General features: G+C 44.8%; 2 protein-coding genes across 9 annotated transcripts in view; one reads left to right on the forward strand and one right to left on the reverse strand.

Moving 5' to 3' along the window:
• The window catches only part of DYNC1I2 (dynein cytoplasmic 1 intermediate chain 2), a 50,921-nt gene extending 42,995 nt beyond the window's left edge, over window positions 1-7,926 (forward strand). For all 6 annotated transcript variants that reach the window (XM_029071710.2, XM_007671222.4, XM_029071712.2 and 3 more), the window contains 3 exons: window positions 2,382-2,522; window positions 4,594-4,719; window positions 7,248-7,926. In XM_029071710.2, coding sequence (XP_028927543.1) covers window positions 2,382-2,522; window positions 4,594-4,719; window positions 7,248-7,361 — 381 coding nt within the window. In that variant the 3' untranslated portion in view covers window positions 7,362-7,926. The remainder of the gene's footprint in view (window positions 1-2,381; window positions 2,523-4,593; window positions 4,720-7,247) is intronic.
• Window positions 7,927-10,517: 2,591 nt separating this feature from the next.
• Window positions 10,518-12,605, reverse strand: part of SLC25A12 (solute carrier family 25 member 12) — an 86,743-nt gene continuing 84,655 nt past the window's right edge. For all 3 annotated transcript variants that reach the window (XM_029072569.2, XM_029072568.2, XM_029072570.1), the window contains 2 exons: window positions 12,472-12,562; window positions 10,518-11,183 (listed from right to left, as the gene is read on the reverse strand). In XM_029072569.2, coding sequence (XP_028928402.1) covers window positions 10,982-11,183; window positions 12,472-12,562 — 293 coding nt within the window. In that variant the 3' untranslated portion in view covers window positions 10,518-10,981. The remainder of the gene's footprint in view (window positions 11,184-12,471; window positions 12,563-12,605) is intronic.

The following is a 12,605-nucleotide window of genomic DNA, read 5'->3' on the forward strand; positions in this document are numbered from 1 at the left end:
ATATTGCTGGGAAGCAGTGTAGCCTCCTGGGTGATGAAGCAGTGTCCTTGTGGCTGCTTTGACAGCACAGCAGCAGACGGCAGACACGTGGCTAGAATAACGCTGTTCTGCCTGCCGCAACTGGGTTGAGCATCTAGTCCTTTTAAATGTCCTTGCTTGCTGAGAACAGCCGTCCAGAGCACATCACTCCCAAGTTTTCAGCCCATATCTTCCACATCACAAATTTGTTTAGAGCCTGAAAACTTGGGCTGTGCATTACTCTCTCCTCCCTCTCGAACTCTGCTACTCAAGAACAAGCATTCTGTTCCCAGAATCGAGTTGGCCCAAAATAGCCGGAAAAGTATTTGGTATTCGCAGGCTCCACTGATGAAATTTTGGGCTCATGGAGATCTGGCACAGCCCCAAGGGTGAAACACGTTGAAGGAGATATAAGACTCCTTTTTCCCCAAGCTGCCAATAATCCTGGCAAACCTCAACCTGGCGCTGCCCCTCATCTGGTCTGAGAAGCGTCTGCATCTGTAGCCAGCCTCTAATCCGCTCCTAGTCAGGAGGCTTGCGAGGCAGTTACAGAGAGGGCTGGATTAGAAAATTGCTGCCATTATTCCTGAGTCTGGGTAGTTACAATCAATAAGCAACGTCGCAGCAAAATTCCAGTAAATTCAGGTTAGAACACAACTCCCCAGAACGGCAGGCCGGAGACCCCAGCCAATTTTAAAACAATGGCGGACTTAGGTTGTCGAAAGCAGCCTTGTCCCCGGAACAGGCTGCTGCTTCTCCGCGGGGGCCAGGGTACTCCTTAGGTAGAGAACAGCAGTTGCAACAGTGGCTGCGAAGGAGCCGGGGAGGCAGTGGGCCGTTGGAAGTTGTCCAGTTGGCCCAGTTCTTAAAGCAGCTCCGCGGGGCCCGGCCCAGACTCCCTCTCAGGCCAGCCGATTGTATCTTGCAAATGGGAAAAGCACCCCCAGACAGGTGTTCCGCCAGCCTTCAGAATTGCTAACTTGGGAAGGATCATCAGAAGTGCAAGGACTGAGTGTGTTTGGGAAGGAGACAGTCTCCAGAAAATCAGAGGGGCTTCTCTTACTCTAAACATTGTTGGTATAGGCCCGGTTATTTACTTTATTGTTCCATGGTGCAGATTTCCATCAAATTATAGCTGGGGTTTTTTTGGGGGGCGGGGGCGTTCTGGGGTTGAGGAGGGAGAGACAAGGACTTGGGATTTTAATTTCAATTTCCGTTAGATCATTTTTCTTTGAAATGGGCTTTTTGGCACCCTGGTTTACCTCCCCCCATCACTCCCCACCCCCCCAAACCTCAGTAATACCCTTTCCCCACACTGGGTGATCAGTTGGAATTGGACCAGCCCAGAGCATATATTGAGTCAAATTGCTGTTCAGATCATTCAGTTGGCATTAGCAGTGTCAGTCTTAGAACCACAGGTAATGGGTCAGTTTTATTTTGCAACTTTTTAAAGTAACTCAAGACTCAGATGCCTTGAGGTTTGTATTCATTCTTTTAGTGCTTTGATTTGTTTAGAGAAGCAGTGTGGCGCAGTGGAAAGAGCATGGGCTTTGGAATCAGGGCTCATGAGTTCGAATCCCAGCTCTGCCACTTGTCGGCTGTGTGACTGTGGGCAAGTCACTTAACTTCTCTGTGCCTCAGTTCCCTCATCTGTAAAATGGGGATTAAGACTGTGAGCCCCACGTGGGACAACCTGCTTCCCCTGTGTCTACCCCAGCGCTTAGAACAGTGCTCTGCACATAGTAAGCGCTTAACAAATACCAACATTATTATTATTATTATTAGTATGAGCAGTCAAATGGCCTAGTTGAGGTAATTTTAAGGAAAATTCAGGAATTGTTTCTTAGGGTAACTAATGGATAGTGCACGGGTCGGGGAGTCAGAAGGACCTGGGTTCTAATGTCGTCTCTGCCATTTGTCTGCTGTGTGATCTCCTGTGTGACCTTGAGCACATCACTTAACTTCTCTGTGCCTATTACCTCTGAAAATGGGGATTAAGATTGTGAACCCCATGTGGGACAGGGGCTGTGTCTAAACTGATTAGCTTGTATCTACCCCAGCACTTAATACAGTGCCTGGCTCATAATAAGTGCTTAACAAATACTGTAAAAAAGGGAAAATCCGAAAATGTAGTACACCTACTTTTATTCAAGCATTTTGAGAGTTCTGGGTCTAGTGTTACTGCCTCTTCAAATAAAAATACAAAATCCAATTCAGAAAATGAAAAAGTAGTTACCACTATGCATAATCTTGTTTAAGTGAAGTAGGTCCCAACTCTTTTTTTGGTGGGGGAGGGGTTAAAATTGTTTTTGGTTATTATTGTTGGTCATTTGTGCTAAGAGGCAACTGTTTTTCTCTTTCAGAATAACAAACCTCTTTACTCATTTGAGGACAATTCAGACTATGTTTATGATGTTATGTGGTCACCCACCCACCCTGCCTTATTTGCCTGTGTGGATGGCATGGGAAGGCTGGATCTGTGGAATCTCAACAATGACACAGAGGTGAGGCTGGAAAATGACAAAAATTGCCCTGCAAACAGAAAATTGGAGATTTATTGAATAATTTTTGAAATTCTTTTCATCCGGCAGAATCTAAAAGGGTTTCTGTATGGGAACTGTATGAATGCAACTTCATCACAAAGAAACCAAATAAGTTTTGTACACCAAATAAAAAAGCCTGCTGTGCAGAACTGAAAAGAAAAAAAACGGTGGCCAGGGACACCGAGACGATTCGTTTTTCCTGTGAAAAACCCTCTCCTGTCTCCAGTATCCCGACACAGCCCTCCTCTCAGGAGGCTCAAGGGATAGAATACGTTAATTAGCGGGGCGGGCTGCTGATTTGGATTTCTGGGGCCAGATGTGCTTCAGATAATTCAGGCTAAAATTCAACTTCAGATGGAATACTGGCTAGGTGAAGGAAGAGATGGGGGAATTTTCAACTTCACCGTATTTGTACTGACACCTCCTCGCCATGTCACCTAAATTGGGGTGGGCCAAATGTGACCAGATCCGGCTCCCCAGCTGATTTAATCTGACCTACAGGATGGATTTGCCGAAGGGCCGAGCCCCTTCTCTCTGGCTCTGTGGCTGGCTCGGCAGAAAGGGTTTCTACTGCGGAGGGAAGAGCTTCACATCCTTGTTTAAATGCCCTCCCCTCCTGCCCTTGCTGGCCAGGGGTATTTTGAAAGTGGGCCTCTGGATAAAATAGTTGCCCACCCCTGCTTTAGACCTCTCTACTGGGATTACTAAATGAATCATTTATTCCTGAGGCCCTGAAATCACTTGGTTTTGCTCTGTTCTTGATAGAACCAAAGGAGAGGTGTGTGTTAGCAATGTGAGAATTGCTGGAGGATTACATTAGTCTGTAGTGCCAAAGTGAATTATTCATTGGCATTTGAGAGGAACTACCAAATAGTACTATCAAAGAGTGTTTCCTCAGTCCTGGATGGGGCTTTCCTGATTCATTTCCAAGCGGTTTGGCTGAAGTGCACAACGATTATTTCCTTAGAAAAGACCCAGCTTTAGAGAGGCATCCTTAAGGTCTTTGTTAAATTGTCTTTTCCTTTGGTAACGAAGCATTTCAAAATATTTTTAAGGAAACTTCCACACTTCGGGTAGTTCTAGGTTTTTGGAGGGTTAAGTGAAAGAAGGTTTTAGGAATTTATCCTTGCATGTCAGTTTTTGTTTAGCCGAGGACAGCGGGTTCCAACTTTCCATTTTAACTATTGGATGCCAGGCTTTGAGGGTATAGGGGAGGAAGAAATGGTGGTGGGGAGGAGGAGGGGGTGGAGGAGGGAAGAAGGAAAGCAGAAAGGAGAGGGAGCATAAGCCTCCTCCTCCCCCTTCACTGTCCCTGTCTGGCTCTACCAGAATCAAGCATCTGCCCTTCCCCCACCTTAGAGTTTATCCTCTCTGGACCCAAGATTTTTCCCAGGTTGGTGGGGGAGAGATGGGCCAGTGTGTCACAAACCTGGCCAGTAATATTCTTCTGTTGATGTCACAACTTCACACTGCCCTCCCCACTCTCAAATCTGGAAACCTTTCTGGGAAGGAGGGGGAGAAAGAAGATCCTGGGATGCTGATAACCTTATATCCACCCCAGTGACTAGCATGTAATAAACACTTAATAGATGCCATTTTCAATTAACATAAGAGAGGTGTCTGGGAAATTGATTCACTGGCAGAGGAGTGATGCTGTCCAGTGAGCCTTTCCAAGAAGAACTGGAACTGGACCAGTTAAAGATCCCAGCTAGAAAACAGACCCGGATTTTTAAGGGTGACCTTAAAGGAGGGAGAGTAAGTCTGCTATTCCCCCAAAACGCTGCATTGTGCCACTGAAAGATTTTCTATATGAAGATTTAAATGATTTTCCATAAGAGCTTTCAGAGATTGGTTCTTATTCATAAAGTAGTTTCTCTTGACATGAAGAAATGTTGGGCAGATGTCAGTATCTATTTTACCTTTGTTTCCAAGAAATACAGTCAGCATAAAAGGAAGAGAAGCTACTGTTTTGCATGTTTATAGAAATCCTGATGAAACTTTTAACAATGCACTATATTTTAAATGAATTCAGGTGCCGACGGCAAGCATTTCTGTGGAGGGTAATCCTGCTCTTAATCGTGTGAGATGGACACATTCTGGGAGAGAGATTGCTGTAGGCGATTCTGAAGGACAGATAGTTATATATGATGTGGGAGAGGTATGTGATTCTCGGTTCATAATTCTAAAACAAGCATTCTGCTTTCAGACCATGAAGCCAGAACTGCCATTGTGACTTTAACTCTTGACATGATTTAGGTCTTTCGAGCTACTTGCAACAGTAGTACATTGTTATAAGGTTCATATTTAATTTTAATGGGAATTTATAGAATTCACTATGTGGCCATAGCTGAGTTTTGCTGTTTCTTTGAGCATTTATTTTTAATATCATTTTGTACTATAGTATTGAAGTCACTTAATTTGAGTTTCCTTGGGTAAGGGGTTGATAGTAGTAGTGCATGGCAGTTTTTGTTTGTGACATTACTGGATTAATTCTGCCCAGGCTTTAGCAACAGAAAGTTACCACCGTCTGATAGCCGCCTAACAGCTAACCAACATCTGATGGTGTGGGTAAAACGCGAGACCAGAACCTAGTCCACAAAACCAAACCATTCTGATTGGGCGGGGTGGGGGTGGGGGTGGAATACCAAGCAATTGCCCATCAGGAATTGAGTGGATGAGGAAACCCATCTATTTTCATGTGTGCAATTCTCCAGGACTCAGTTATAATAATTATGGTACTTGTTAAGCACTTATGTGCCAAGCACTGTTCTAAGCACTTGGATTAAATCAAGTTAATCAGGTTGGACACAGTCCCTGTCCCACATCTTCATCCTCATTTTACAGTTGAGGTAGCTGAGGCACAGAAAAGTTAAATGACTTACCCAAGGTCACACAGCAGACAAGTGGTGGAGCTGGGATTAGAACCCAGTTCCTTCTGACTCCCTGGCCCGTGCTCTATCCACTAAGCCACCCTGCTTCTCAGTATCTGACTCTGCATATCTGGAATTCAGATCATGCAAAGAGCAGGCTTACGACATTTAGCAGACTGGCTGCTCCATTATCGCCACTGCAGGAGCCTGGGCCATTGCTCAAGGACAACCCTCTGACCCCAGGGGTGATTCAGGCCACCCATCCGACCTCATGACCCTTCTCAATCCCAGAGTCCTTGCCGGGTGTTGGGGGAGGGGGTGGCACCTAGCAGGGCAGCGGGTTATGATTAGCTCAGCACATCCATGGTGTCTCTGGAGACCTTGCTAAATTAGCTCACCCACTTGAGTAAAAAAGTGGAAAAGTCAGTTATCTGGATGGAGCCCTCAGGGTTTAGATCCTGCACAGAGGAATTGCTTGCTGTGCCACTTGCACTCTCTTGTTCCTGCCAGTCCTGTTGCAACCAGGGCAGGGAGGGAAACTGGTCAGTAGGGCAGCCAGGGGTTTGACACGTGGCGTGCGGGTACAGTCTTTGCCCGCAGTAGCCAGCTGAGCTGGGCAGAACTAGGTCTAGAACCTAGGTCTCCCAATTCGCAGAGCAGTGATCTCTCCCCTGAACCCACCGCAAGGATATGTATTTATCTGAAATATCCAGGTCTTTGGATTGGTTTAGTCCTATGCCTTCTGGGTACTCACTACCAACTAGCTTTATTGAGCATTTAGTGTATGTAGATGTTAGCTAAGCAGCATAGCCTAGTGGGAAGAGCTTGGGCCTGGGAGTCAGAGGAACTGGGTTCTAATCCGTCCCGCCTCTTGTCTGCTGTGTGACTTTGGGCAAGTCACTTACTTCTCTGTGCCTCGTTACTTCATCTGTGAAATGGGGTGTAAGACTGAGCCCCACGTGGGAAATGGACTGTTTTTAACCGGATTAGCTTGTATCACCCCCAACACTTAGTACAGCGCTTGGCATGTAGTAAGCACTCAACAATTACCATTTAAAAAACAAAAACAGTGCGTTCATCCAGCATTTTCCATACTAGGGAAACATTATTTTCCAACGGATAGGGGACTGGACTGGGAATCTGGAGATCTGGATTTTATTTCCATCCCTAAGCTCAGGCCCCAGGTTCCTCATCTTAAGTACGACATGACTTTGATGCTTCACACCGCTTTTACCACCCGAGGATCAATCTGGGCAGTTGAGGTCTGGGCAGTTGAGCTGTCTCTGGCTAGCATCCTGGCTCAGGCCGCTTCGAGGAGATTCCCCGGGTCTCCAATTCTCCCTCGGCTGGTCAAGCCAAAGCCTGAGCTCCTCTTGGCTAATCCAAGGCTCTCGCTGGTCTGCCCCGACCTGGACTTGCCGGCTAGCGTTTCGGGGAGCAGCTGGACGTCGTAAGAAACAGGGACAGAATGAAGAGTTTGGGATCCTGTAAGGATGCACAATTTAAAGACAGAAGAAAAACCCGTAAGGCAGTTGGAGCTACTTGGCACGTAGGACTGCCTTACCCACCATTTTTATTTATTGTGCCCGGTGAGCGTGCTCATGTGAGAGATGAAGTTTCCAGGGATGTCACAACACACTTGCCATACACCCTTTACTCTGAGAGTATTCTCAAAGTCCCTGTAATTAGAAAAAGGCCATTCAGGCCACTTAGAATTTTTAGTGGAAAATGATTTGCAAACGGTTTCAACAGTAGTAGTGAAGATGACCTGCTCATTCATTTCACTGCACACAAAACATCTTCTCTCTTTCAACAGCAAATTGCTGTCCCCCGCAATGATGAATGGGCTCGTTTTGGCCGAACGCTAGCGGAAATTAATGCCAACAGAGCTGATGCAGAGGAAGAAGCTGCCACCCGCATACCTGGCTAGATTTCTTGAAATTGACTGAATAGTAGTAGTGGATTTGAGGGTGATTCTGAGTAGGTTCCAGAGTAAAAGCATGCTTAAGACTAAAAGGTAAATCGAAGGGGAAAAATAGCGACTCATCCCGTGGGCTTTGAGAATGAATATACCGTAGCTGCAACTGAGTCATGCAATTTCACTTTTTATATAATAATATGCATATTGTTATTGGATCTGTGTAATTTTTAATACAGCTAACCTGACTTTGCAAGGTGCAGGGTTTAATGAGAAACACAGGTGTATATTTGCTATCAGCTGCTCTCAAACTTTTTTCAGTCTATCCGTCAGCATACAACTCTTTCGGAAAAGTAGGCTGCGTAAGTAATACCTATTTTTAAATAATCACTACTCTTACACAGATTAATGTTTTCATGATAGTCTATCTTCTGACCTCTCGTGTGTTAGACTGTTATTGTTGCCCGTGGAAGTGCATGCGTCTATTCAAGTTCCCACCTTTGATCCCGTTTCGTATTTCTGCTTCACGCTGTACGGTAGCCGTGTCCAAATAAAATAATCCATCTGTACGTATTAACGTATCTCCTTTCGATCGGTTCTTGAAACTTGCATTCACCAAGTAAATGCTAGCCAGACCGAATGCTTTTCTGGTGCCCCAGGCACACACTGTAGCAGTTGTTTCTGTACCTTCTGGGGATGCCTGACACTTTGGAAAAAGGTTACACTGGGTTGTTACATTTTCCTTAAGTTCCTTTATTCTTTTGCACCAGAAGCCTGCTTCACAGAGTAACAAGAAAACCCGCGCCATCGTGGTTGATTACAGATTCCTCCTAAGGTAAATTGATTTCATATTCCAGCAACACCCCAGCCTTCACTGGGCCATCATTTTCAGAGTGGTTTTTTTTACAGGTGGTAGCAAGACTAGATAGTAGGTGTGGTTAAATTTGATAGTGTAATCTATATATTTTCTTTTCAAAATTGGAGTGTTAAAAGAATGTACTGTGCTTAACCCATGGCACAGTGGATGGAGCACGGGCTTGGGAGTCGGAAGGTCATGGGTTCTAATCCTGGCTCCGCCACGTGTCTGCTATGTGGTCTTGGGCAAGTCACTTCTCTCTGTGTATTATCCAGGTATCTTTGCTGCTGCTCACTTTTTTGTCCTTTCACTTTTCATTTGCCTCCCCACTGGGAAGAAAGGAGGGAAGGAGAGTGGCAAATCAAAATCAATTAATTTTTCTAGTTGCTAACTCCTGGGAAAAGTTCATCTTCCTTTTGGCAAATACTTCGCTTTTATAAATCAAGGAGCACTAAGTCCTTAGGTGAGCCCCTTGTGAAGAGCAGATGAGATCACTTAAGATTCACAAGTTTGGAACTGAAGCAGCAGCAATGAGAACAAGTCGGTGTACGATCCGCAGAAAGAGGATAGGTATCTTTAAACCAAAGCTCTATACCATGAATGATTGGGAAAGTCGGTCTCAAAAACAGGAACCAGCATGACAGGTTTTTTGTTTTGGGTTTTGTTTTTGGTTGTTTTTTTTTTTTATCCAGGGATCACACATGTCCATCTTTTAAAGTACCCCCACAATTATCAGTATTTCCAGTTATCGTCTATGAAGGCCAAACCATCCGTGTATTTTGGAAAGCACTGTCAGTTACACATAATTTTGTCTGTCTATAAGCCAGCTTCCTTAAACCACCACCTTCCTCTGTCATACAGATCAATTTGAAAATAATCTAGAATGTTTTCTGGGTTCTTAATTGGGAGTCAACAGATTGACTCAAAGGATCTATAAGCTCCCTTAGGACCCTGATGTTGGTGAGTGTTTTGAGGCTGATAATCTTCCTGGTGAGTCTCACATTCCTGCCTAGGAGAGAGTTGGGCTGATTTGAAGGATGGTGTTTTTCAGTGGGATGGTGATCCGATCAGCTCCTGCCTCTGAAAACCACAGGATATTGGGGTGGGGGAGGAATCTAGCGTTGATTGAATCTAGACCTCTACTAGCTGTTCTCAGGTTGTCTTTAGAGCAGCATTTTGAGCTAAGAAGGTTTTTCATCCTGAGCTCACTGTCTGTGAGTGCTCTTGCTGTGTCCTGCCCCTCCCCACTCTCCCTCAGCTGGTGACTCGGTTCCTAGGCTATAAGGCAGTGACTGAAAGGTGTCAAGCGTCCACCTTGCAGAATGCACCCAGAGGCCTTAGTGACTCTGGAATTGGGGTATGCTACGGGAAAGCGAGCAAGAAGGGATGGTAAGCCAGATTGCTTTTTAAATTTCCTCACTAAATAATATGCTTTTTGGAACAATAGGCATATTTTAAGATTGAAAATTGTCTTGTTCTAACAGTAAAAACTAGGTTACAGTTAAAGAACTTGAAAACATTCGTAAAAGCAGACTACATCAACCAAGTATGACAAGGTCAGCCCTTCCCCCTGACTTGAATGCTTAAAAAATGAACATGTTAAACTGACATTTTGGCCAGATGTTTAAATTCTTACCAGGAACAAATGCCATGCAGATATCTGAGCCCTGATCGAGAACCAATAATAGTTGTATTTAAGCTCTTTCTGTGTGTCAGGCACTCTATTAAGTGCCAGAGTAGATATAAGGTAATCAGTTCCCAAGTAGGAAGAGAACAGGTATTGAATCCCCATTTTGCAGATAAGGAAACTCAGACACAGAAATTAAGTGACTTGCCCAAGGTTACTCAGCAGCTAAGTGGCAGAGCTGAGATTAGAACCCAGATCCATGGACTACCAGGCCAGGGCTCTTTCCACTCTGCCACACTGCTTCTCTTGTCCTTATTCACTATAGCTGGAAGGCTTTCTTAAATCCAAAGAAATATTGCTTGATGTTCATGAAAGTTAAAGGATCCCATATATAATTTCAGGTCATTCAGCTTTAGATCTCCAGGCTACAGGCGGCCTTCAACCCAACTTCCAATTTCAATGCTGTGACTTCCTTAAAATAATTAAGGAGAAGGTGCACTATTCATTAAAAAGCAGAAAGGGCATATGAATGAAGTCAGCACAGCTCAGCCTGATTAAACTATTCTTATTCAGGTGCACATTCTTCTTCAGAATCACTATGCTACTTAACAGTGTCCCCAACAGATCTCATTACATCATTATCAGCAAAGATCTTTATGTTCCTTGGAAAACGCACTGCCAGGAGTTAAACACATCCAATATTGATGCTTTATTAACATAAGCCACCAATATAAGAGAATGAGTTTTAATACATTGTCACATGATTCTTAATAAAACACTTTCAAAACATTCTGTACATTTCAAGCCACTCAGAACTGCAGTATGCATCTCTAGAAATGTAATTTGTTGGGCTGAGGTGCCAAGATGTTTCTGTACAAAGATGTACAATATGTACAGTCACTCCAAGTGCAAGCTGTGCAAAGCAGTCTGGGATACTAATTCATGCAAGGAGCTAGAAAAACATTTCAACACAGGACTAAAGCTTGAAATTGTTTCTTCTGTGCAAATGATTATAAACAAATATATGTATACGTCATATAGAAAGAACTGGTTGAATTTTCCGTTCAGCTAGAGGCACATGCAGCTGACCCGATCAATACAGTTGCTGCTCTTACTCATTTCTGTCTTCCTCCCTTGCCTACAGCTGGCTCAGGATTGGGCCGGTGCTGCTGCTTTAGGCGGGACAACCCCGACAACAGGAGACTTAAATTTGGGGAGGTAAAGGCCAAACTTATTTTCTATGCCAGCAAACGTGGCTGTTGCCAGTCTATATCCACCGATGTGATCAGGGTTGGCAGGAGGAAGATCTGCAATGCGTGACTTGGGGGTCGGTTCGGAGCCCGACGGTTTGCTGTTGGCAGGGAAAAAAGAGACGGTAAAACAGTAAAGATGACGCCACTGACAATAGCGCAAGCAGTAAGTGCCCCACCGGCAAAAAAACATTCCGGTCCCGTGTCTGACCTGACCCGGGCTCCCTTTGTGTTCGGAATGATTTACTCGGACTGGGGGAAACTGCCCCAAAATCATATTTACTAAGCACTGACACTAGAAGGGGGTTTTAAGGAACTAATTGGAAATGAATTTTCTCAAGTAGCACAGGAGAAGCAAAATCAGAAGTGCTGCTCCTCTCAACTCCCGCTGACGCAGCCAGGTCAGTTCACCCTGTACCGTGACGCCGGTGGTAAAACACTGTAGCTTAAAGAGGCTTTTAGCCTCTCTCTGCTTGACGGTTCGGCTGAAGCTGCTTGGCAGAGTCGGGCGGTGGGGGGTGCCAGGAGATGCCCGGGGCAAACTTGCAGATCGACCTCACTTGGGTGGAGGGTCAGGAGGAGCGATAAGAAGAAGGTAAGAGCACAAGAACCTTCGGCTCTGCCATGAGGGCTTGGATCATGCCCGACCCAGCATATGCAGGAAGCGACGCTACTTAGGAGTTCCAGGAAGCGGGGGGACAAAAGGGGGCTAGAAGTCAGATCCTGGGTTCTAGTTTGGGCTCTAGTACTGGTGCACTAGGCAACCCCAGGCAAGGCATGTTACTGCTGAGCCTCAAATCTCCCATTTCTAAAATGGGATATGCTATATACATGCATTCTCTAGGGCACAGGGATATTGCTAGGATAAAAGATGTGAAAGTGCTTTGATGTCTTTGTGCAACAGGCACAGGTTATAGAAAATCAAGGTGAAAACAAGGTGTACACCTCATTCTCATCCCCTATCCTTGCCCTTTTAACACGCAGGGGATATCAGAAAGAAAAGCCAAAATCAGTAATAAGAGCTATGGAAATGAAAACTAGAGCCAGCAATACCAAAAAGCAATTTTTCATTTTAACTTGCTCCCTTAACTACCCCTCCCCAAATATATACTTGGTGCTGTGAAGGATTCGGCTCAACTTTGGTAGCTAGGTCATTTTTTTTATGGTTATATTCCCCCATTTGAGCGTAAGCTCCTTGTGGGCAAGAGAACATAACATTTGGCTATTCTGTCTGCCTCCATCGTCTACTACAGTGCACTGTATCCAGGGAGTGCACAAATGCTATTACTCATGCGAATTAATCCACCTCAGCCTACCGTGATTAAATTCTTAAGTTGAAATGTTTTGTAACTTTTTTTTCCTTTAAAAGACATGAAATCCAACACTCACAGGCCTCCAAAGTCAATGTAGAACCAGCGCTGCAGAAGTTCATAGGTGACCAAAGTCACACCAAACTGGGGAGATGACCTGAACACTCGAGCTGTGGAAAGGGAAACACTTTTACTACATTTTAAAGCAGGGCA

Source organism: Ornithorhynchus anatinus, chromosome 9, assembly GCF_004115215.2.
Source record: "Ornithorhynchus anatinus isolate Pmale09 chromosome 9, mOrnAna1.pri.v4, whole genome shotgun sequence".
NCBI lineage: Eukaryota > Metazoa > Chordata > Mammalia > Monotremata > Ornithorhynchidae > Ornithorhynchus > Ornithorhynchus anatinus.